The following is a 26,043-nucleotide window of genomic DNA, read 5'->3' on the forward strand; positions in this document are numbered from 1 at the left end:
AATTTATCATTCTTATGTTCCTCCTTGGGTGGAATATACTTTTTCGGAGGATTCAATTTCATTAATGTTATCACTAGATGTCCAGTTATCTGTGATCTTTGTGCTGTTGATCTTGATATATTAATCTCATCATCCAATGCTATTTGAAATATTTTGTTCTTGATTGTTACTCTTACATAATTTGGTTGAACATCAACATCACATAAAGATGTGTCTAAATGCCTAAAGTGAGATTTATTATTTATGCAAAAATAAAATATTAAGTTCAGGAGAAGTTTTTTGTAGAGTAATGTAATCTGTAAGGAGGTGAAATCTAAAGATAATGATCACCTATAAACGGCCAAGTCGAGAATCAATCGATCACCCTTGTCAAGAAGTTTGAATGGAATTTTGGGCTGATTCAAACAGTAAGGCCTACCATCTTTGGAAAATAGATTTAATTTCGGTTTCACATCATTTTCATCCTCTTCCTTTTTATCTAAACCGCGTGTTAGACGATGCATTTTGGACATTTCATAACGTATCTCTGGGCTATGTTCACAAGGTGTTTGCCAAAATCTATAAAAATATTTCGTTACAAAATGAATTTTTCATTATGAATATATTAATATCATGCCTTTCAATTTTTTCGTCTTCTGTTGAATTTTCATTAGCTTCCCAATTTTCTTTAATTTTGTTACTTACTCTTAATTTTTGTTTATATCTATCTTTAAGATAACCTGTCTGCAAATATAAAAAATAAAAATGTAAACCTGTTTAATTAAATTTGAAATTTGTTCTTGTCATGTATATTTTGCAACCTCTTGATCTTTAATCAAATGTCTAATAGATGAAAGTTTTTGCAAGGCGCTTATTCTATCAGAATGTGTGATATCTTTTCCATCCAAGGTTTTTAATTGTGGTAATGTACCAATAACAAAATCTCGATAATGTTCATAATCTGCAAAAATTTAATTTAATCATTGTGAATCCATCTATATATTATTATATACACAAATATGCGTATAATAAGTTACAACATTTGCAAAAGAAAAATCTGAAACTAAAGTGAATTATTTTTTTATATTATAAATAATATAACTAATACTCATACTAATAATAATTTAAAATTATTAAAACAAATCTTAATAAACTTTATGTACCTGTGCAAGGATTGCCTGTAAGGTATAATATTTCCAAATTGTAGTTGTTTTGTAGAGATTCTACTGATGTCAATACACCTATGAAGTTAAGAGTTAAATCTAACTTCTGCAGTGATTCTAATCTTTCTAAGTTTTCAATTATTTCTATGTTATTTATTGATAAGTTGAGATACTCCAGACTCTTGAGTTTGCCCAAATTTTCTACAGGAAAATGAGTAAAGTAGATTACAATTGCATGTTGTATAATATTCTAAAATCTTGATTATGCTAACTGATTTTTATATTAAGATTTATCTCTTTTTTTTAAATAGATTTTTTTGAATTTACTTATCTGCACTGTCCGAATTACCTATTTTTGAAATTAAATTATGTTGCAGTAGGAGTATTTTCAATCCTTTTGCCCAGTGCTGTATATGCTCTATTTTTTCAATATCTTCTTGATGTAATGCAATTTCTTCCAATGTTCCAATTAGACATTCATTGTGTTCTGATTTTTTTCTAATTAACTCTTCAGTTACTGAAAATATGCAAATGGTTATATTTTTATTATATCTTTTATTGAGTTACTTATTTTTTTATAATTATTAATTATGTTGTTAATCTAAAACAACTTATTATTTCAAATTATTTCACTCACTTTTTACCATCCTTATTATAAATTAGTTGACTGAGATATATCAAAAGTTTTAATTTAGTTCTTATTACACAAATTAGTTTTAAATATATTATGACAAATCTTTCTGTGTAATCTTAGTAGTCATGGAAACATGTGTAATGATCAAACTTTTTTTCATTATTTTTTTTCCGTTACAACCCTATTGCAAGATTCAAATAAGAAACTAATTTAAATATGATTCAAAATTTTTACACAACTTCCCGTTCTGTAAAGGAGTATTAATAACAAAAAATAAAAGATTAATAACGACAATTGTTCATTAATAAATCGAATTCGATATTATGTGCGTATGTGAAAATTATAAAAATTCTGCTTTTATCTATGATAAAAACTATAAGTTGTAAGTGGCATTTTACCTTAAGTCAAGATGCAATAACTTCTCGATAGGTATAAATAATCAACTTATAAGTTGATTATTTCAGCTTATATATAAAGTTATCTTATATCATCTTATATATAAGTTGATTCATTATAATGAGTTTAGATTTTAGCAACATTTTTCGAGTTTCATTGAATGATTTTTGAATATTTTAAATTAGTGGAGCCATTTTTGAGATTTTGGCTCTGCCAAACATCCAATTTTTGTGTCCAATGATTCAGAAAAAATACCAAGTCGGAATTTCTGGTGAAAATATAGACTTTTTCTTCATGATATTAAAAATTCATGTAATTGTTCAAAAATTTATATGATTTTTTACTAATAATAAGAATAATTCATACTGTTGGACATTAGTTGATGGGGATCATGCTATAAGTAATTAGTTTGGTAAAGATCCGCCTAGCCGTTTCTTTATTATCGTTGAAAACATTTTTTTTTGACGATTCTGATGAAACTATTATGATAATTTAATTCAACAAACATCCCAAAATTTTATAGGCCCACGAGAAGAGTATAGCTATAAAAAATAATTCAACTTTTGGATAATAATAGGCTGTATCAACATTTTAAAATTCTATCGACAAAATATTAAAAGTTGTTAAATTTCAATTTCTATTGATTAAATCGATTATTTACACATATTGGAAAGTTTTCGCAACTTGCCTAAACGCAAAGTGCTTCTTAGTTTGAGAAGATGTGGACCAATTTTTAATTCGGCTATTATAACACAGATGGAACTAGCGTAGCTGATATTACATCTGTCAAATATAGGTTAAGAAGTTACATTATGAAAGTATTTTAAAATAATTAAATATTTTAATAATAAATTTCTTTAACTGTAATTAATAAATAGAAACCATGTCAACAATTATTGCTGGCCGTAATGTTAACAAAATTTATAATAAAATTGGCGATATATGTTTGCGAAAATGTTCACAAAAAGTAAGAATGAACAAAATCCCAGTCTTTAAAATACCTATAGCGAAATATATTATTATCTATGATAGATCTTTAGATTCAATTACACTTTTAATGGCTTATGTGATTATATTTTTTGTACTGCAAGTTTGTTAAAATTTTATTTCAGAAAACATTACTTTGGATGATTCACAATGATATTATTTGCCATATATTATTAATTGTAGGGAATGATATACTAATTATTTAAATTTTTATTGTGAGGTAGGGCCGGTCAAATGGCCTAAAAAAATATTTTCAGGAATACAACCAACTGGAGCTTTACATTTAGGGAATTACATGGGAGCAGTATCGCGTTGGTTAGACTATCAGAATGCTAATGAAGATATTACTTTAAGCATAGTTGATATGCATTCTATAACACTTCCACAGGTTTGCATAAAAAGATTTAATATGTATATTGTATAAGAATATAAAAATCACTAAGTATTTTTGCAATTTTATTTCTTTAGGATCCTGCAGAATTAAAATATAATACACTTCAAATGATTGCCTCTTTAATTGCCTGTGGAATTGATCTTCAAAAATCCACTTTATTTTTACAATCACAAGTTCCACAGCATGCAGAATTATGTTGGGTGTTAATGTGCCTTACTACAATGGCGAGACTGGGCCATTTGCCTCAGTACAAAGAGAAGTCCAGTAAATTGAAAGAAATACCTTTAGGCCTTTATGTGTATCCAGTTCTTCAAGCAGCAGATATACTTCTTTACAAGTATGTATTATTACATTTGTTATAATAATTCATATCACTATGAAATGATATCAGATCTACAGTCAAAAGAGAAGAAAGTAAATTTAATTTACATACATAATTATTTATTAACTTAGAGCAACACATATTCCTGTTGGAGAAGACCAAGTACAACATTTACAGCTTGCCCAAGATATTGTTAAAACTTTTAATCATAGATATGGAAAAACTTTTCCACATCCAAAAGCAGTTGTTGCAGGTATATAAAAGAATTATGATATGTACATGTATATGACACATTTAAATCAACAATTATATTATAGATGATAATAGCAGTCGCTTAAAAAGTCTACGAGATCCAACAAAAAAAATGTCAAAATCGGACCCCGACCCAAAATCTTGTATTTTTCTAACAGATACTCCAGAACTGATACGAGAGAAAATGAAAAAAGCTATTACAGATTTTACTTCAGAACTTACATATGAACCTGAAACAAGACCTAGTATAACTAATTTAATTATCATGCATTCTCTAATTACAAAAAAATCACCTGAAGTATTAGTTGAAGAAAACAAAAATGTGACGACGGGAGAGTAAGTGTGATATTGGAATTTAATATATCAATTCAAAACATACATATTGATGGATATATAAACCTTGACATTATTATATAATATATAAATATATATATATATATATATATATATATATATATATAATGTTCATACATTTATGTAGTACATGAAGCAATAATTGTATAAAATTTTTACTAACATTTATTTTTAGATACAAGTTAGTGATTGCAGAAGATCTTATAAACCTATTAAATCCTATAAGAGAAGAAATGATTCGATTAATGTCTCATCCAGAATATTTAATGAAAGTTATAACTGAAGGATCAGAAAAGGCAATGGAAGTAGCTGAGCAGACTTGGATAGAGATTAAAGATAAAGTGGGTTTAGGTGGCACTGATATTATCCATGATTTTAAATCACAAAAGAAATGTACATTCAAGCAATAATTATATGCTCTGATGCATTATATTAGAATAAATTAAATTGTAAATAATTTATTAAGTTATTTTAAATACTTGTCTCGCAGGTCAGTTCCAATTTATATAGTCTTGAAAATTAATTTTTTTTTTCAAATTTTGCGCTTTAACTTAATACCGTTGCCAACATAAGCTGGTGTCGCCGAGCTGTCAATTTCATTTATCTCATGTTGGCTAAAGCAATGTTTTGACGTTTCATTTTCCAAATTTGCGGTTAGAAAAATCTAAGAATGTGCTAGTCATTAATAAGTGTTTCATAAAATATTATAATTAAAAAAAAAAAATTATGGCTGCTACGAAATCTATCATAGTTTTAGCACCCAATGGTCGAAGACAAACAGTTAAAGTGACACCCAATCACACAATTCTTCAGGTATTAATTGAGAATACAATTGAAATTTTTGTGTTTATGGACACATTTTATATATAAAATCTTTTTTAATAAGATTTTGGAAGAGGTTTGCAAAAAACAAGGTTACAAATCAGAAGAATATGATCTTCGTCATCATAATCACATCATAGACACTCAAACAATTCTACGATTTTCTGGTTTACCTAACAATGCAATGCTTGAAATGTCTGAAGCAGTTAAAATTCGGGAAGAATCTGATGTTGTTCTTGGAGTCCAATTAGAAGACGGTATTTATTAGTGTAATACCTTATCTTTAAATATAGAGAAGCATTGCATGTAAATTGCAATTCAATTAGCAATTGCAAAATTCAATTAGGATTTACTCTTACACTCTTTGTATTTAAATAATTTTCAATTTTTAATTTTTTCTTACTAAAAACTGCATATATTATATATACTAAGCACTTTATTATTAGAATAATGTATGTAGCATCACACATCAATATATTTTAAAGCAATATAAAATGCTCTGAAAGGTACTAGACTTCTTGGAACATATAGCCCTAGTGTAAATTTAACCACTGTGCTTGGAGATCTGTGCCCTCAACAAAGTCATCCTGATTTGCATCCTGTGGTAATTTACATGCGAAGAGAAGTATGTATCATATGTTTTCTAATAAGAAATAAGTAACATTCTGTTTAATTTATTTTATCTGTTTTGAAAAAGGTATTTGGAGAAGATCTTCTTAAAAACACAACATTACGAGCGTTAGGTCTAACAGGAGGTAGAGCCATGCTGAGGCTAATTCACAGAAAACCAGAAGAACTTAAATAGTAAGTGCTTAGTGATGCCTTTTTACCACATTTGGTTTCTTAATATAATTTTATGACATAGTTTCTAAATTATCAAATATTGCTTCTAAGCATATTTGATTAAGATATCAAGATAAATCTTAAATGCAAAAATAATGCACATTAAAAATAAATAAATATTAGCAAAGCTGATATAAAACTCTTCTTGTAGTTTTAAATTAAAATTTGACTGATAATACCACAAAAAGTCCTAAGCATATTTTTAATTTTTTTTAAATATAAATTTAATAATATAAAATATGTAAAATCAGCCAGGCAAATGTGTCAGCACCTCTACCTGTGAAACCAGTAGAAGAAAAAGAATTTATTAAATCCGCCCCAAAGTTTACTAAGTCTACAAATGCCTCTGACGTTGTAACTAAAACAATTGTGACAGCATTGAAAACAGAAAAGGAAGTGAAAACTCATTCAAATGTACCCAGCATTCTTAAAATTACACCTAATGATAGTGATAATGCAAATGTAATTAGCAAAAGGGATTTTGAAGAACCACAATCTAGTAGTTCTCGACAAAATACATCGCAAGTAAAGCAGCCAAAATTAGAAGAGACTCCTACACCTATGGTTACAGATGACACAGAGGAAGATGAAATTAAATTTGTGAGTTCAGATATAAAAAGTATTTTCCAATATACATTGTCTAAATATCAATAAATTTTCCAATACATATCAGATCATACTTACAGTTAGGTGAAAGAAATGCTGTGGCTTACAGCTTATCGAATTGTAATATTTCAACAGCTATGTATAATGATCTCCCAGATGAATTTTTTGATTTAACTGTGAACGATGTAAAGAAGTTATTGAAAGATCTCAAACGCCAAAGAGCAGAATTAGAAGATGCTCCTTTGCAAACACGAGAGTTGAGAAAACTAGAAGAATCTAAAAAAGTATAATCATTGATTTTTGGGCAACTACATGTTTTCTATTCTTTTAAATTTGATTATTTTTTATAGGTTTTATCACAACTCGGTCAATACAAACGATGTGTTCTACGTATTCAGTTTCCAGATAGAATAATTTTACAGGGAACATTTTTGCCATCAGAGAATATTCAGAATGTCTTGGATTTTGTATCTCAATATTTACAGTATCCAAATACAAATTACCATTTGTGTAAGTTTTTATGTTTGATTCTTGGAACTTTATTATATATACTTTACATAATTAATTTATTATATGTACCTTTTTAATTTTGTATCATCAATTTTAAAATGTTATTGCTGCAAAAAATTTTGCTTCAGCAGTTTAAATTTGGTTTCATCACATTTTGATTTGAAACATCTTAATTAATATCATAATTAAATTGAATCGCTACAAATCCTTATAATTTAGTAAAGGCATTGAAACATAAATAATACTTATGAAGTTGAATATTACTTTGTTGTGCCATTGTTTCTGGTCTAAGTAGACCTGATATTAAATTTTGTCAACAGTTATTACACCACCTAAAAGAATATTGCAGCCAGATGAAACTTTAGTAGAATTAGGATGTGTTCCTTCAGCACTATTACATTTTGGAATTCAAGGAATCTCTACTGTTGAAGTAAATAACACACCATCTCATATGAGAGCACCATTTTTGAACAACAATGTGATGCAGAGCTTATCTACACCCACAGCCGCAATATTAGCAGCTACAAAATCAAGGTATTTTCATGATTATTTTCTCTCATGAGAAAAATAACAAGTTCAAGTTACCAAGAACAAAAAAGTCTGAGATTTAATTAAATTGTAAGATTTAGTTGAGTTTCAAACATTGCTTCGTCATTTGTCAAATGTGATTTCAGTTTTTCAATTTTTTTGTCTTTATTTATTTATTTCTTTCAATTAATGTTTTGATATCATTCTTATATTATAAGTATACATATTTTTAAATTATATGTTTATTGAATGTGGATAAGATTAATATTAACTTATACATGTGAATAAGATTAATTGTGTGAATCACTTAAACTGCTAGAGGTTTATTAACGAGGCCAACCACTGAAGATAATGAGGAAGATATAAATTCCCAGCCTAGAAGTTCGGGATGTCCAAGATCTAGGAGCCCAAGCAGGCCTTCTGGTGCCCTGACGGTTCCACCACCTTTAACCCAACAAAAGATGCCGAAATGGTTCAGACCATCCAAGTAATGTCATATTAATTATTTCAAATATTTTTTGTAAAGATTTTTAATAAAATATACATGTTTGTAAAAATATATAATTATAAAATAGATATAAAGTTGTTGTTGTTAGTATTATTTTAGTATCAAAATGTTATGTAGTGAATTTATTTTTATTATAAATTAATTAGCTATAACTTGATTTAATATGATAGCAAATTTAAAATCTGATTTAGAATAAGCTCAACAAATATATCATAAAATCATATGCGAGATACGATAGCATTGGTAATTCAAATCTTGGCGCCATTTTTGTTTGCGCGCAGAAACTTCTGTTCTTAGCAGTTGGTTCATTGTATTTTTGTGACATTTGTACAGATTTCGTGCAATTTTGTACTGTCATGTCAAATTAGAAAATTTTAACTGAAAGCATTTCCCTAGACAATATAATAATAGCATTTCGACATAGGTAATGCAAATAGAATGTATGCTGATTTTTTGTGCTTAATAATAACACTCTCACCATGTCAAGTATTTCAAAAGATCCGTTGCAATTTGTGCGCGAAGATGATTTTGTAGAGTATTACATCTTTCCGAAAACACCCGAGACTCAATCAGATGAAGAGGAAGCTGTGATTTTAAATGAATTATCAAATAAAGTTCTATCCCTTTACGCAGAATATGCGAAAGATTATATTTGGCATAAAGATGAATTTAATGTCACGCCCTGCACCCGCATGAAACACATGTTAAAGGAAAATGATACTACCAAAGGTTCAATTCATTTATCAATGCTTTAAATTTATGCTTGTAATTTTCTATTTTTAATCATTTTAGGACCGATGCCAATACATCTTTTTGGAGTGACACATTATGGGGATAATATTCAAGATGAGTGGTTTATTGTGTCATTATTATTTGAAATAAGTAGGCAAATTGAAGATGTGATTGTACGTGTTGTGGATTCTGATGGAGAATTTTTATTGATTGAAGCAGCTGATCATTTGCCAAAATGGGCTACACCTGAAACTTGTGAGCAAAGGGTAAATTTATATATCCACAATCGAATATTTATAATTGGTGAAAAACTACTTAATAATTAACTTTGAATTTGAAGTCGTTGTTTGCTGATCTTATATGTAGTTTAAAAATTATTATTTTCTGTTTTTAATATACGCTTATTTAATGATAAAATAATGTTATAGGTATATATATACAATGGAAGTCTTCATATCATTCCTATTAAATCTAATGAAGAAAATATGAAAATAGATGATGATGATGAGAGTGATAAAGATTCTATGGATGAAGACATTGTAGATGTAGAAGTCATCTGCTTACAAGATGCATTTAAAGAAATTTATTCCGATCCCAGCTTGACTATAGCCTCTGAGTCTGTTCAAGAAAGTATCAGGCACAGGACAAAGGATTTTCCATCAGATATTTCCAAATTCCTACATAGAACAACTATTTATGTTCCAGTAGCGATTGCAAAAATTCTAGATAAAAATCCACAATTAATAGCTCCAGCAATCCAAGCATTCTGCAACAGAGATGTTGTGGATATGAAAGCATGTAGAGCAATGAAATATTTTCCACCTGAAAATAGAGTATATTGCAGTGTGAAATTTACCAAGTGTTTATATGCAATGCTAGTGCATAATAATTATGTTCCTGACAGACGAATTGGTTGGAAGTTACCTGATATTAATAGTAAAGAATATAAAGCCCACAATCTCGGTGTTAGAGTCGCTTGCGGTTTTGAAATATTAGCAGCACAAATAAAAACTGATCAAGATTTTGAAGGAGATAAGGCATGGATCACCTATTTACAAAAGTTAACAGAGAAAGGTAAATTAAGATAAATATAAAATTATATAAGTAATATAATTATTTGAAATGTAGTATACTTGTATGTTAATTTTTGAGTTATTAGTTAGTAATTTAGTATTACATACCATGACATTTTATATTCATTCTTTAAGTTCCCTATTTCTTCTTGAATTTGCTTTTTAATTTATTTTTATAACATTTTTTTGCAGGTTATTTTGCAGGGCATCTAGAAAAATCAGAATCTCATAACAAATTACTGAAAGAAGCTAAAGATTATTATACAAAATATAGAGAGAGCATGAATGTGACCCCAACCATAAGTAAAAAAATAATTGATTTACTTAAAAACTTAGATGCAGATCTTGATTCAAGTGAATTAAATAAAGATATTAGTGAATGTCCTCCTGATGATGATGAAAATTGGTTGAATATAAGCCCCGAAGAACTTGATGAAATGATGAAAAAGCGGTTTGGCCAAAAGTGTCAGGTATTTTCAAATTCAGAAGTTAATCCAAATGATTTAACAAGCAAACTTTCTGAATTTTTGGATCACAGATCTGGAATCGATGGAGTAGAATTTACAGATGATGTTGATTTAAAATTTGACAAACCAGTAAAACCAAAAAGAGGTATTTTTAAAAATAAAAATAAGGGTGCTTCTTCAAAGCCTAACAAAAATTGTGATAATAAAGTTGATTTTGATGCGGATGCTTTTGCTTGTGCTATTCAAAATATACTTGATTTCAAAATTCCTGATGAAAACTGGGATCAAAGTTCAGATTCGGAGATGAGTGACTATGATGATGTACAGAATAATTCTGATATAGATCAGGGTAACATTAAAAATTACATGGATCTAATGGATAAAGAATTAGCTTCTACTACAATTGGAAAGAGTTTTAGAAATGATGATATAGAAAATGATAATTTTGATGAAGTAGAAGATTTCAAACCAGTTGATATCGATGTTAATGCGCTGAGAAATATGGTTAAAAGTTATGAAGGTGAGATGGGAAAATCTGGCCCTGCAACAAATTTATTAAGTTCAATTGGGCTGAGATTGGAGCCCGATATGCAAGTAGATTGATTTTATTTATTTTATGAGCATATTGACTAATATTATATCTCATCCATTTTGCTGTTTCAAAATAATTGCCATATTATGCTAAATAGGCTTTGAATTCGTAAGAAGGATGTTTTATATATTGTGTTGTAGTGATGTTTAATTTATACTATTTTTCTTATTGATTTTAAGGGAATACATTTTTTTAATAATGTTCTGGTAATGATTTATTATAAATTTAGTCATGCCATATAAAATTAACGTTATTCACTGCCTATTGTAGTTAGTCATTTATTTGTTTTATGAAAGTGGATCTAGGTAATGAACTTGTTGAATTTAGATTGTTAGTGAGTTTTCCAATGTTTTTTCAGTATAACTTATTTTTCCCATAAGATATGGATTTATTTGATATAATCTTTGCATGTGAAACGGATTCAATTTTTTATTATGTGGAGTAGTTTTAAAAAACATTAGAGATTTTTTATGTAGATCCTTAGTATATCCGAAAAATAAAATACCCCTCATATTTTCTTTTTCAGAAAAATCAGGGTGCTATAATTGTTTGAAAGACATCTTGTATGCATTTGAAATTCTGTTATTATATAGCTATTATCATTTTCTAGTTAATTATCCTATTTTGCCATCTCTTTGTATATTTGTATTTTATTGTACTTTTTAAATCACTTTATTAAAGTGACCTCCAAGACATCATATTGCAAATAATGTTTCCCAAAAAAAAATTTCTTTTACGACTGATATAAAACAGAATGCAATAAACAGAATTGAGCTTGTTAATTATTTTATAAGCTCAAATGGCATCTCGAATGTCATTCGCTTCTAGAGTAAGTAAGTGCATGATGTATCTCAGACATTATGCAGTTATATAAGTTTTTTCATATTATTTAATATTTTATCTCTTCAATGTCAGGATTTAGTACAATAAATTTATTAACATATGTATATGTATTGATCCATTTCATTGTGCCATGACATGCCATTAATTAGAAATAGTGCCTAGATATTGTTTAAAGATAAAATTGTAACTTATTCTGTACATTGAGACACTGCGTATGTTTATTATGATTTATATATACCCAGAATAACATGTAAATTTAATGTTTATTTACTTAATTGTAGACCCATTCAAATTTAAATCCAAAATTGAATTGGATTGAATTTTCCATTTACACATAAATGGAATAGTATAACTATACTCAACTTTGAAATACTCAAAAATCCTTAAAAGAATATTGCCCTTGACAATATGAGGATATTCATAATATATTATGTTATACTTAAGTATAAATATATAATTATATATTTGAAATACAGCAAGTGTTCTATAATATTGAAGTTTTTTCAGATCTCAGCTGTTTTATGAACATTTTTTGTTTGTTTGTTTACTGGGAAGTCAAAACAATTGAATGTTTACAATGTGTTCGAATATGGACAATATTTTGTATTACACAAAATTTTATTTTAATTACATTTGTATGCACTATGCAAAACATCCAAAAACCGTTTCGTAGTTCGCGTATATCAAATTGTATTAGTACCTTAAAAAATGTGGTACATGAAATATATATTACATGGTGAGATAGGTATAATGTGTGCTGGTATAACTATTGGATAACATGTGAAACTTAAGGTTTATATTAAACTTAATTTGTAAAAAATACTGTAATGGTCACGTCCATTTATATTTTTCAATTAAGCGAAGCATATGAATATAAAAAAATTATTCAAATTTTATTGTTTCAGCTCGAAATTTTCATATTTTTGATCATGCATGCGTAATGCATAATGAAATTTAATCGAGGTTCACCAAGCAATTAAATAAAACAAATGGGTTTTCAAAGTATTGTGACGTAATATAATACATCGCTATAATTTATTAATGTTTTAAATTCATATTTTTAAAGACAAGGGCAGTGCCACCAACAGTTCTGAGTGAAATATCGTTATTTTAAAATTATATTATTGGTAGCGACTTCGTTCATTTCTTGACAGTTACTGATTCCACTTCACTACCATCCACGGCATTTTACAGAAAGCGTCAAGCAGTAATGATTTTTATCAATTGTTAATTCTTAACATTGACACATGTGAAAAATCGCTCCAGTGAGCTATCAACACAATTTATAAAAGGTAAGGCACAAGTTCAACATATAAAACAAAACAGTGCTTTGACCGGCCACACATTATATTGAAGGTTGAGCCACCATTGTTGTTAACAAAATGTCGATAGTGTGTAAAGTATATTCTTGTTTCAAAGTTAAAGTTTAGTATGTGAAAGACTACAGTTATTATTAGTTTGTGTTGTGTTTCAAAGTTTCAAATGTTAAATAGATTTTGTTTGTCAAATGTATAATTTCAATTGTAAGTTCAAAATGAAGATGGAGTGTATCCTGCAACTTCATAAAGTCAGTGGCCAGGTAAGAAGGAACCGATCAACACCTCGTGAACGTCAACACGCCTAATTACCAATTATTTTATAGATGCTTTCATAAACAGGCATCTTTTCTATGTATTTTCTTTGCTTTTCACATTCAGCAAGTGTTCAAACTTTAGTTCTTATTTATTTAAGGGATGGAGTCAGAAGATTCTCAAGATGCAAACTCCAGAGACTGTGCATCTTCAGGTAGTTCATCTAGTTATGAAGATGATGGTCCTGCATCTCCAAATCCAAATTCACGACCAGAAAGTCGTGGATCAGAAGGTCCAGATAGTCCAAATGGCAGAACTGGTAGTTTAGATAAGCCTGACAGTCCTTCTGATAATAGTATTGAAAGACCAGATAGTTGGAATGCCCAGAATGAAAATTCCTGTGATGGACCGGCATCTCCTGTTGATTCTATCAATAATGCCAATCAACCAAAGTCACCATATAGTAGCGGAAATGAAATAAATTCTCCAGATGGTCCAATGAGCCCTAAAAGTGATAATGAAGATGATCCTGAACCTGCATCTCTTGATTGCAGTGCAAAAAGCCCAAAATCAAATCAAAGCTCGCCTAGAAGATCTAGATCAAATTCATCCAGAAGATCTGAATCTAATTCTCCTAGAAGATCAGTGTCTAATGCATCTAGAAGATCTAGATCTAATACTTCAAAAAGATCTGCATCTAACTCTCCTCTAAGATCAGTATCAAACTCCCCAGTGAGGTCAAGATCCAACTCCCCAATTGAATCCAGGTCAAATTCTCCAAAGGAAATGAGATCAAGCTCACTCAGATCTCAATCAAATTCTCCAGCGAGATCTAGATCAAATTCGCCTGAGAGATCAAGATCAAATTCTCCTAGAAGATCTAGATCAATAACACCAAAAAGTGTAAAGTCCTCACGATCAGGAAATAGATCCAGAAATGCTAATTCAGAATCTAGTTCATCTAGTAATGACTCAAGTAGATCTCGATCTAGACCACCTGAACCTCCAATGGAGGAAATTTCAGACTGTGACATGGATTCAGATCATAATAGTGTTAATGAAGATAATAGTTACTCTAACCAGAAAAGTGTCTCTTCGCCAGCTTCTAATAAAAGTAATTCTAAGGTAACTGATAATAATTTAAATATGAGTCATGAGGATCTATCAGATGTGTCAGATTTAGATAGTACTGCACAATCTGACGCTGAAGAATTAAAACCAAGTAAAAGTCCAGTTCAAGTAAGTTTTGCATTTTGATAAAAAATTAACAAATAACCTAAGTTGTTCAGTTGTAAACGGTAAAAATTATTTAACAACACTTTAGAATTCGTATTCTTCATATTATAAAATGAACGTAATATGCAATCACTAATTATTTGGTTATACTTATTGTCAACTATATGTGTTCAAAATTTTAGGCTCCTCATGTAACGGATTTACGCCAGAAACTAGACGAGGCAAAAAAACAAAATAATGTTGCTGAAAAATCTGTTAGTTCACCTGAAGAGCCAAAGCAGCAATCAGTGCCTCTGACAATCCATAAAACTACTGAAGATGCCGAAGAGGCATTAGATTTTGAGGCTGAAGAGGGAGAGTGTCCTGGAGAACCTCCGCAAGCTGAGACAAATGGTAAAACAGCTGAAAATGATAAAAATGATGAGGAAGACAATGGGGAAATTGAGGAAGGAGAAGAATTAGAAGAAGGCGAAGTATGTATTTTAAGGTCTTATAAATTTAATTATATATATATATATATATATATATATATACATATATATATATATATGTATATATATTTATGTTTTTATATATATACTAGTTTTTGTAATCTAATATTTATAAATTTTTACCAAACACAGGTCACTGATGGTGAAGAAAATAGACCTGAAGAAACAGAGCCACGTCCTGTGTGTAGATTTTTCGCCAGAGGACAGTGTACATGGGGCATTAGCTGCAGGTATGTTAAATTGCAGGATGCATGTTCCTTAAAATTAATATATATTAACCTTTAACAATTATATTTTAAGATTTCTTCATCCGGGAGTAACTGACAAAGGTAACTATACTATGTTTGACATGGTACGGCCAGTTGCAGCAGGCCCGGCAGGCGGACATGCACCAGGATTTGGTATGCATCATGATTTTAGAACAGAGCGTCCAGTTCATATGTTTGGTCCTCCTGCAGGTGGTCGCCCTGGAGGTGTGGCTGGTGAACCACCTGCAGTTGAAAGCGCTTGGGAAAGAGGACTAAGAACAGCCAAAGAAGTAAGACTAAAAATTAATTCATTTAGTTAATATTTGCATCAAATTTATTCATTTAATAACTTTGCTGCTTTAATTAGAACACTCCAATTATATATATTCAACTTATAATTTGCTATATTTATTTGCTACATTATTAGTCAAATTGCTATTAAACATATTTGTTTCATATATTTTCAAGAATGATCTTTTATTTTGAACTTTACATTATGTAGATAAAATTCTTGTATTTTATATAAAAAGCACAATTTTTGGATTTTGATGAATATTTTTTCTTTTGACAGATGATGAGAAAGGCTAATAAACGTAAGGAACAGGATATGGATTTTGAAGAAAAGAAAATGAATTTGACTATTGGCCAAGAAGAAATTGAACGAGAGAACGGTTATTATGCCAGAGCTGCATCACCACCAAGAGCCTTGTCACCAGACTTGGCTTATCTTAAACCCAGACATGTTCCTCATGACGGGTAACAACATTTTGCCAAAATAACTCCTTTGTTATTTGTAGAATTTGCTTATTTAAAATATTTACAGATTGATTCCTAGAAAGGAAGAATACTTTAGACGGCATTATGACGAACCACGACTTATACGTATGGAACCACCAATTTATGATGATTTAGCACTTCATGAACGAGACAGAATGCCCCGGTATCGTGAGCTACCCTCTCATAGAATGCCACAATATGAAGAAGATGAGTTATTGCCACCTGATGTTGTAAAGGTAACTTAACATTATTAATATATTTTACTCATATTTGAATGATTTTTTTATTTTAGATTTCCTTAATATTGCTTATTATTTATTCACATTTATTTTTAATAAAAAATTATGCTTAATTTAATTTACATACTACAAATATAAATTTACAACCTCAAGATAGCTGGTACTACCTTGAAATATATCAAAATGTTTTATTCTTATAAAGAAACATACGATATTACATTACTTAAAAATAAAGTAAAACAAATGATTAAAGATTGCTGAATGCATATATAATAGAAATAATGGATCTAATGCACACTATTATTTTAAAAAATAAAATCACTAACTAATCACATCTACACATCTAAAGCACCTTTCACAATATTTGCTCCTTATTATTATTATTATTATTTATTTATTTATTTCATATAATTCGTACATACTGTATCTCAGTCAGACAATTGTTCTGGTATGAGAGATCATAGCAATTAATTATAACAAAAATAAAATCTAAATTTTATGTAACAGACTTACATTAAGACATCTATATATTTTTACTTATTACTATTATACGCAGAACGCTTGCGTACGTAAATACGTACTTATACTTAATTGTAATTAATATTTTTACAGAACAGAAGTAATATAGTATTTAAAATAAGGAATTTTATCTCATTTATTTCATTTATCTCTTATGTAATTTTTCAATTTAATTTTGAAATTGTTTAGGTCCGTCATTGTCTTTAGTTCGTCCGGTAGTTTATTGTAAAGGCTGCTTGCACTTCTCAGAGGAGTGCTTGTATACTTGCAAGTCCTTTACTTTATTAAGTTGGAAAATATTGTTAGATATTTGTAAGTGGCTGCCTGATGATTTCTTCATATCAAGAAGTTCAGGGCAAGCTTCCTAAACTTCTTGATATGTTTAAATAATCAACTTAATCAATAACAAATCAATATATTAATTTATGAGTCATTTATAAGTATACCTAGTTGCTGTAGAGCCATCATGTGAGAAACTATCATACAATTACATCTTTATTCAATTTTGAACAATTTTTTTATTACATATTATTGAAAAACAAGCTATATTTTTTAAGAGTGCAGCAGATTAGTCCAAATGTTGATTAATTCTTATAATTGAACCACTTTTTGTAAGAGTATAATATTTTAGTATGTTCATTAAGACCAGGGACTCTATTGCCATACAAAGTTTCATTAAATTAGCAAATTGTTTTTTTTTTGCAAAAACTTAGCTGTCCCTTCAGGAAGTTAATAAATGTTTTATAAAATATTCTAGAGGAGGCCGAGGCCAGCACGAGAAGTAATTGTTCAAAGAGCTGAACCTGTTACTAGAGGGGATGAATGGGCTGATCCTTGGATGAGATCTAAAAGCCCTGGTTCTCGAAGGCCTAAAGAAAGGACATCGAGAAGATCTTATAGTTCTGGCTCTAGTTATTCAAGTAGCAGGTAAATATTCAGATTTATTTGATTCAAAGTAAAGTATAAGTAACTTATTCTTTTAATTATATTCATCTATTATTGTTATACCTAAAAAAGCAATTTTTAGTTAGTTATTATTATATGTTTCTTGTAGTTGAATTTTATATCAATGCAACTTAGTTTTAATATTTTTACTTAAATTATAAATTTTTATTGTATTCTAATAATTGCAGCAGTACAAGTAGCACAAAGTCACGTTCTCCAAGATCACGGTCACCTCGTGTTCGTGGTACACATCATTCATCCACAAGTAGGCGACGTGCTCGTGTATCACCCAGTGTTATTGTTTCTGAACGCAGGGCTGCTTCTGAAAGGGCTTTATTGATGAATCCCCCAGCACCCTCTCCACGGAAAAGGCCACATAGTCCAGCAATGATGAGAAGACATGCGCAGAATCCACCAGCACCAATTAGTGTATCAAAATCTAGCAGTAATAGTAAATCATCGAAGGTTGGTGCAAATATAGTAATCTTTGTTTCATATCTTGATGTAAAATAATAAATTAGTTGTAAGTGGCATTTTTTCTTATGTCAAGTTGCATGAACTTAACAATAAGTGTAGCTAATAGATTTAATCAATATTTTTTTTATTTATATATGATCTACATGTCTACATGCCTATGATTTACCTATCATTGTACTTTTTTACTTTGCTACTTGTTCATCTGTTTACCTGTCTCAATGGTTACTTTTTTACCTAGATCACTAAAACTGCTGGACCTAACTTTCCTAAAAACTAATTAGCATGTCCTCTTATCAAAAGGAATCAAATAATGAATAATTGAAACAGGTTTTCAGTGTTCTCCAAAACATTAAGGAAAAATTGTAACCATACACACACATACACACACATTCATTCATCCATTTTTTCTAACAATAAGTTATATAAGAAGGATATTATTAGTGTAATAAATTATAAATTTGTTGATTATTTCAGATAAACAGAGAACAAACAGATGCTTTTGGTCGCGTACGAAGGGACATTGATAGAGTATCTGAAAGAAGCCGCAGAGATTCGTTAACAAGTTCCTCTAAGGGCTCTCATAAATCGCCATATAAGAGGGACTCACGAGATTCGCGGAGGCGAGATGGTCGTTCTGCTAGTTCCAATTCTGGTTCTTCAGATTCCAGTTCCAGTGACTCTGGATCTAGTTACTCTAGTAGTTCAAGTTCACGTGAAAGAAGTCCTGTTACTAGTAGGAGATTGGTGGATAGTGCGAGACTTCATGCAACTATTGATAGATCCAAAGTGCGAGCTAGAACACCAGTTGACAGGAAACGTGATGAAAGTCGTAAAGGTTAGTATTGATTGCATTGAATAATAACTTCAATACAATTGGAAAGTTAATTTTGGCTTAATTTAATAAAATATAATACTTGTATTGATAATTATCTATAATTTAGCTGTAGAAAGCGGAAGAAAAAGGCCTGCAAGTTCACCACCAAGTGAAGATAAATCTAACAAGTCTCCCAATGGTCCGAAAAAGGCTTCGCGGAGGGAGGAACTATTGAAACAACTTAAGGCTGTAGAGGATGCAATCGCTAGGAAGAGATCCAAGAATGATTAATATAGCGCTTATGTTTCTTTTGATATTTGTTAGTTTGTAATCCATAAAATCATTGTGACATTATTTTGTATAGTTCTCAATAGGTTTAGTATTTGTGGATAGTTTCAAAAAATACTTAATGAAATATGTATGCTTTGGAAATTATCAACCAATTTTATGAACAACGTTTATAGTTTTAAGTAAAATTGCTTAATAAACACATAGATTATTTTCTTTGTGTTTAAGGTTTAGGCAAATTTTGTTAAAATAAATGATGGAAAAATGTTATGATTTTGAAGTGATTTATACTGTTTTATTCAAATAGACTTTTTTTTATTAAATTTTTTTTTGATAACATGGCTCATACATGAATTGCTATCATTGTTTTCAAAATTTGTCTAATAAATTATATATATATATATATATATATATATATATATATATTAATTTAGAATTCCTATATCTTTTATTTTTGAATATCCATTGACAGTTTCATTGATTTAACAAGATTTTCATTGATATTACAATATAAAATTGTAAAAAATGAAATATAAACCTTAAAAAATTTACTATTGTTTTGACTATATACTTTTAGCAAAAGCTATGTTAATTAGTACAATTTATTTATTCCTCATTGATACTATCTAAAAGTTAAAATATATTTGCAAATCTTTTCTTGTGGCACAGACGCACGTGTAACCTTACTTCAAATTCCTATTGGCTCTTTTGGTCCATACGGCTAGAGCGAGATAGCGGACAAACAGAGCTCAGTATAAAATTTAGTAAGCGAGCAACACAATACACAGTTTTAATATAGTTTCATAAAATTTGTGTTTTTGTTGGTATCTGAAATTAAAGGACCATAATGGATACCGCATTGCGGGAACAAGTTATGATAAATCAGTTTGTGTTAGCAGCTGGTTGCGCAAGAGATCAAGCGAAGCAACTTCTACAGGCAGCACATTGGCAATTCGAGGTAATTTAAACAATAACAAATGTGATGTAAACAAACACGGTCGGGTATTGGCTTTTTTAATAATTGGCTAGACACAAGTTACACGCAACCTATAATAATAGTTAAATTAGTTGACAGAAAATGACATAGGCAATTATTTGTTTGTTTTGTATATGCTATTGTAATATATTATTAGGGCTGCAAGGTCATAATAATACCGTAACACCCCCCACGCCTGCCCGTCGTTTGCCATTACGTGTACTCGGTCGTATGACGTAGCTTTGAACACGTGTCAAACACATTTGTTTTAAAAACAATATTTATTTATTTATTCATTTTATATAAATTATATTTCTTACATATTGGAAAAAAATGTTCAAAGATACTTTTAATAATAAATAAATAAATAAAATATCAATCATAACATATTTGCATATGTTGCTAATAATTGACGATTGACATACAAGTACAAACATTAAAATAGGCATAATTAAAATAAAAGTTCTCCTTTTTCTATTCGGTCTTAGCTTAATTAAATAAATATATTTATAATTCATTTACGAAATATTATTGATTAATGACTGATTGATCAATATATAAATGAATTCATTTTTATAGCTTGTATTTTATTCATTATAATTTTATTTATATTTTATTACTAAGAGCTACTATCTAGAAAATTACTTATGTTATATTGGCTATTATTATAGACTATAATAATAGTAACCGAATAGTACTATAATTTATAGTTATATATTTAGGCTTGCACCGAATATTCGGTTACTATTCGGTATTCGGCATATTCGGCACCTTTTTTAATATTCGGCCAAATACCGAATAGTAACTTGCTATTAGGCCGAATACCGAATAGTCAAAATCAAAGGCGCCGCCGCCGCTCAGCGACAGTATTGTTGGTGTTTTATCTTTTATGTAATAAAGACCTATGGATATGTATTTAGTTTATATAATACGATATGAAGGAATGAATTCGTTATTGTACATATAATAATTTAAACTTTATCGATTTTTGACATTATAAAATCATCATCAAGATTTTTTTTGAATATTCACAAGATACTCTATACGTTACATGTTTATATTATTGAATATGAATCATTCAATGGTTACACGCATATGTTGTATCAATACAATAAAGTCATTCATTATATGAAATCTAAGCATTTCCAAATAAAGAGCTATTACTGGCTCTTTATCGCAAAATATACAAACAATATTTTTGATCATTTTCAATCACTTTTTTCATAATTTTGCCATTTATTTGCCCATCACATGTGGTATTCAAGTATTCGGTATTCGGCCGAATAGTATAAATGGTGCCAAATATTCCAAACAACAAAGAGTAGCCGAATAGTGGTCGCAAGTCTAGGCATAAAACTTGAATGAATATGTAGCGCGTTAGTAATATAACAATTACTGATAGAATTTCATTATTACAAACGAGCTTAGGCGCCAAAAACTTGCCGAATATTCAGTATTCGGTCTTCGGAACATGCCGAATATTCGGTCTTCGGCATTTTGCCGAATATACTATTCGTTGCAAGCCTAGTTATATTAAAATGAATGAAATCGAGTTTAACACTGGAATGGATATTAAATTTGGTTATTATAATGAATTTGTCAAAGTAAAAACTTTTATAACTAAATTGAATAAAATAAATTAAATAACTGTATATGCTCATATATCATTTATTAATATATATAGTAGCTTATTTAATAAGAATATATATAAATTAATCTTGTATGACACGTTAGTACTATATTTCGTTATAAAATTCTTATGATATAGTGATATATTGTGATTCTTTTCAGATAGCGTTATCAATATTTTTTCAAGAAGCAACAGTTCCCACACATGCACCACCTACTCCATTCGGACAGGTAAACAAACGCAAACTTTATTGTATTCAGCTATTTTTGTTTAAAAATCAATTCTGTTACATAAATCTTCTTAAAATATATAGTTAGATTGTCTAGTTGCATATATTCTTATAAAATATAAATCACCCTGTAATTACTAATAGTGATTATGTTAGATTGTTATTCTATTTTTGCCTTTACAGCAAGTCATGACTCCATGTAATACACCAGCGACACCACCAAACTTTCCAGATACTCTAATGGCTTTTTCTCGAATGTCTGCAAACACACCGGTTTCTGATTCAATACCCATGTGCAGTACACACGGTCATTGTGGGCCACAAGCTAGACAAGAAACACCCCCAGCAACACAATGTTCTCCTACAAACACACCAGCTTCTAGATAAATTTATTTGATTCAGAAAGTTATGTGGATCAGAGTTTTTGTTTGTATATTTAGTTCAAGCTGCAGAGGTGTCAAACGGATCAAAAATTCATCTCATTGGTATCAGGACAAGTGCTGCTTTACACTAGTTCTTCAGAGTGGTTTCTTCCAATTAATAGAAATACATAATTCATTATGGTAATTTATAATATAGCATGTAACAAAGCAAACATTCTAGCCTATAAATTAGGCGAGAAATGATATTATCAATATCATCAAGAAGTTGTGTAAAAAACTACAAAATAGATATTTATTCTATATTGTTGAAACTAATTATGAATCCTGATATCTCTTACAACTATAATGTTATATGTAAACATAAAATAGAAATTTGTGGTTTATTTATTAATAGTTAACATAAAAATCAAATTAGTTTGTATGATTTCGTTGGCTAGTAATGTTTTAATTAACTATTTGTCACAAAAGTTCTAAGATTTGACATATAAATAGAAGCATTGTTAATTTTAGTTAATATAAAAATTTAAATTTGAAAATATATGAAAAGACAGTGTAGCGAAGGTGAAGTTTAGAAAATCAGACAATAATTATGAAGGATATTTTTACAGTCATTTTTTGGGATTAAGATTTTTGAACATATTTTTCATGTTCTGATATACTTAATAGGTATATAGGTATCTTGTATATATGTGAATATAACAATTTTTCTTAATATATAATTGATGATATTTGTCCGATGATAAGAAAAAACAAATATTCTTTATTATACACACAAATATATGTGTTAAATGTACGTTTGCTTTATCTAATTACGTGGTGCTTCTGAGCAAGGTTAGTGCTCATGTAGTGAAAATCCTGATCATTTATTTATATTTAATTGTTATTGAGCACAAATTATTTTATTTGTTATGTTCTTGTAAATATGTATGATATAATTGGTATGTGATGCTATGTATAAGTTTGAATGAAATTGAAAAGAATACAAAACTTGAAAATTGAACTTGATAGCTTTTTAATTCACTCTCAATGGGACTAGGTGCAATTTTATCATTGTGTTACATGTTTTCAAGTGAAATAAAAAGAGTAAGCAGGATCATTAAAAGGAAAGGAAAATGAGTGCATAACTTCAACATGGCATTGTCGAAGATAACATAGAAAGACTGAAAGGACTGGGAAAAAAAAGATTGCAGTATTGCAGATTATTGATTAGTTATGCGAGAAGACAAAATACAGGTAATAGAAAAATGAACCACAAGATCTGGAACCATGAAAGCAAAAGTTTTGAAAAGAAAATGATTAATGAAGTGATTAATGGTAATAAATTTGTAAAAAGGGAATAATGAACAATAAGGAAGAACAATATTGATAGATCCAATTGCGGGGTAGAACATCAGTTGACCGGAAACATGATTAAAGTCGTAAAGGTTAGTATTGATTGCATTGAATAACTTCAATACAATTGTTAAGTTAATTTTTGAGTAATTTAATAAAATATAATATTTGTACGGGCAAATACCTATAATTTAGCTGTGGAAAGCGGAAGAAAAAACCCTGCAAGTTTACCACCAAATGAAGATAAATCTAACAAGTCTCCAAATGGTCTGAAAAAGGCTTCCCGGAGGGAGGAATTATTGAAACAACTTAAGATATCCAAGAATGATTAATATAGTGCTTATGTCTCTTCTGATATTTGTTAGTTTGTAATCCATAAAATCATTGTGATATTATTTTGTCTAGTTATAATAGGTTAATATTTGTACTCATTCTGCAAATTGACGTGGTTGGAGATAAAATAGAAAGACTGAAAGGATTGGGAAAAAGAAGAATGCAGATTATTGATGACTTATGCGAGAAGACAAAATACAGGTAACAGAAAAATAAAGCACAAGATCTAGGAGCATAAAAGCACAAGTTTTGAAAGGAAAATACATAAAATTGAATAAAAAAGTAATTAATGGTAATAAATTTGTAATGGGAATGATAAACAATAAGGGAGAACATTGATTTGTGGTGCCTTCGTATGACTACTATTTATTATTATAATTTTATATATAAGTGAAATAGAGAAGAGTGGGCAAAGAAAATACTCTACTGAGCGCGATCCTTAAAAGGAAAGGAAACTGAATTGGACCCGTTCTGCAAGATAAGTAAGCCTTAATATATATATATATATATATATATATATATATATATATATATTATATAATAATAATTAAACATCATATGATGCAGCTTATATGGATATTGGAAATATGTTTTAATTTAGAAAGAAAGATTTTGCATTCAGAATATTTAATACAAAGAAATAAAGACGTGAATGTTATATTTATTTCCATTACAAAAGAATAAAATGCATAATCAAATGTTTCTAGTAAGAAGTTAAATATTTTTGCTGACATGAGCAATTTTTGATGATAGTAAATTTAGCCAAATTATTACAAACTTAATTTTATTTTTTAGATTCATTCAAATATACCGTTAATTATATATCGATATATAATCGATTTGATCATGTCCTAGCAGAAAATATCTATTTTAGCATTGTGCAAAAATCATTCAAAGATTATGAAATTATAAATTCTAACCTCATTCAAACGCCGGTCCACCATGCGAAAAACACATGAGTTGTCGTTGACAAGAAACTGTCAAATGTCATAAAAACGTTCACAAAATCATCAAAATACTAGAAATGTGATAAATGGGTATTTATAGTTTTCATAATTAAGCATATCATGATAATTTTTATATTGGTGTGTTAGTTAATTTTATCTGCATATCTAATATTTACAAATCGTAAAATGTCACCGAGATAAGTGATTTAGAAAAATTGAATTTAAAACATACTGTCGAAGATCTTCAATATACCAATAATGTTGCAAGGATATGGACCTGTTACCCAAGCTCTTTTGGGGACACTTTTCACATGGGGGCTGACAGCAGCTGGGGCTGGCCTGGTTGTTTTTATTAGAGGAAAACAGGTTATAACCCTAAATTTATTATACAATATTATTTAATGTTTTATCTATCATTTTTCTTTTTGTGGTTTCTAAATTTAGTTGTGGTTGATACATTACATATGTTTATTTTACATCGATAAATTCATTTTTACTTTAATTTTTTCTTTAGCGCAAGTTGTTAGATTCTGCACTTGGGTTTGCTGCGGGTGTGATGACAGCAGCTTCATATTGGTCGCTTTTGGCACCAGCAATAGAAAT

General features: G+C 29.2%; 5 protein-coding genes across 6 annotated transcripts in view; 4 read left to right on the forward strand and 1 right to left on the reverse strand.

The window, feature by feature from the left end:
• LOC113366341 (zinc transporter ZIP11-like) overlaps positions 1-26,043 on the reverse strand; it is a 356,006-nt gene that overhangs the window by 311,449 nt on the left and 18,514 nt on the right. The gene's annotated exons all lie outside the window — the stretch shown is intronic.
• On the forward strand, positions 5,135-6,931 carry LOC113366345 (tether containing UBX domain for GLUT4-like). The gene is made up of 6 exons (XM_026607936.1): positions 5,135-5,294; positions 5,368-5,560; positions 5,810-5,928; positions 6,001-6,107; positions 6,398-6,746; positions 6,820-6,931. Exons 1-6 carry the CDS (start codon positions 5,208-5,210, stop codon positions 6,838-6,840), a joined length of 876 nt encoding a protein of 291 aa, XP_026463721.1. The 5' UTR covers positions 5,135-5,207; the 3' UTR covers positions 6,841-6,931.
• On the forward strand, positions 8,697-11,339 carry LOC113366340 (protein ecdysoneless). The gene is made up of 4 exons (XM_026607928.1): positions 8,697-9,027; positions 9,091-9,296; positions 9,459-10,104; positions 10,296-11,339. The coding sequence occupies exons 1-4, from the start codon at positions 8,778-8,780 to the stop codon at positions 11,171-11,173; spliced, it is 1,980 nt and encodes a 659-aa protein (XP_026463713.1). The 5' UTR covers positions 8,697-8,777; the 3' UTR covers positions 11,174-11,339.
• Positions 13,166-19,772, forward strand: LOC113366338 (zinc finger CCCH domain-containing protein 18-like). Of its 2 annotated transcripts, none has more exons than XM_026607926.1 (11): positions 13,166-13,297; positions 13,737-14,815; positions 14,995-15,285; positions 15,436-15,533; positions 15,604-15,841; positions 16,123-16,307; positions 16,375-16,564; positions 17,844-18,013; positions 18,220-18,496; positions 18,983-19,343; positions 19,450-19,772. In XM_026607926.1, exons 2-11 carry the CDS (start codon positions 13,739-13,741, stop codon positions 19,611-19,613), a joined length of 3,051 nt encoding a protein of 1,016 aa, XP_026463711.1. In that variant the 5' UTR covers positions 13,166-13,297; positions 13,737-13,738; the 3' UTR covers positions 19,614-19,772. The 2 variants fall into 2 exon arrangements, with proteins under 2 accessions (XP_026463711.1, XP_026463712.1); XM_026607927.1 differs by lacking the exon at positions 13,166-13,297 and adding an exon at positions 13,312-13,584.
• LOC113366352 (UBA-like domain-containing protein 2) lies at positions 20,358-23,035 on the forward strand. The gene is made up of 3 exons (XM_026607949.1): positions 20,358-20,568; positions 22,378-22,446; positions 22,629-23,035. Exons 1-3 carry the CDS (start codon positions 20,458-20,460, stop codon positions 22,830-22,832), a joined length of 384 nt encoding a protein of 127 aa, XP_026463734.1. The 5' UTR covers positions 20,358-20,457; the 3' UTR covers positions 22,833-23,035.

Source organism: Ctenocephalides felis, unplaced genomic scaffold, assembly GCF_003426905.1.
Source record: "Ctenocephalides felis isolate EL2017-DRISC unplaced genomic scaffold, ASM342690v1 CF-g0.4_SCAFFOLD_01170, whole genome shotgun sequence".
Classification (NCBI taxonomy): domain Eukaryota; kingdom Metazoa; phylum Arthropoda; class Insecta; order Siphonaptera; family Pulicidae; genus Ctenocephalides; species Ctenocephalides felis.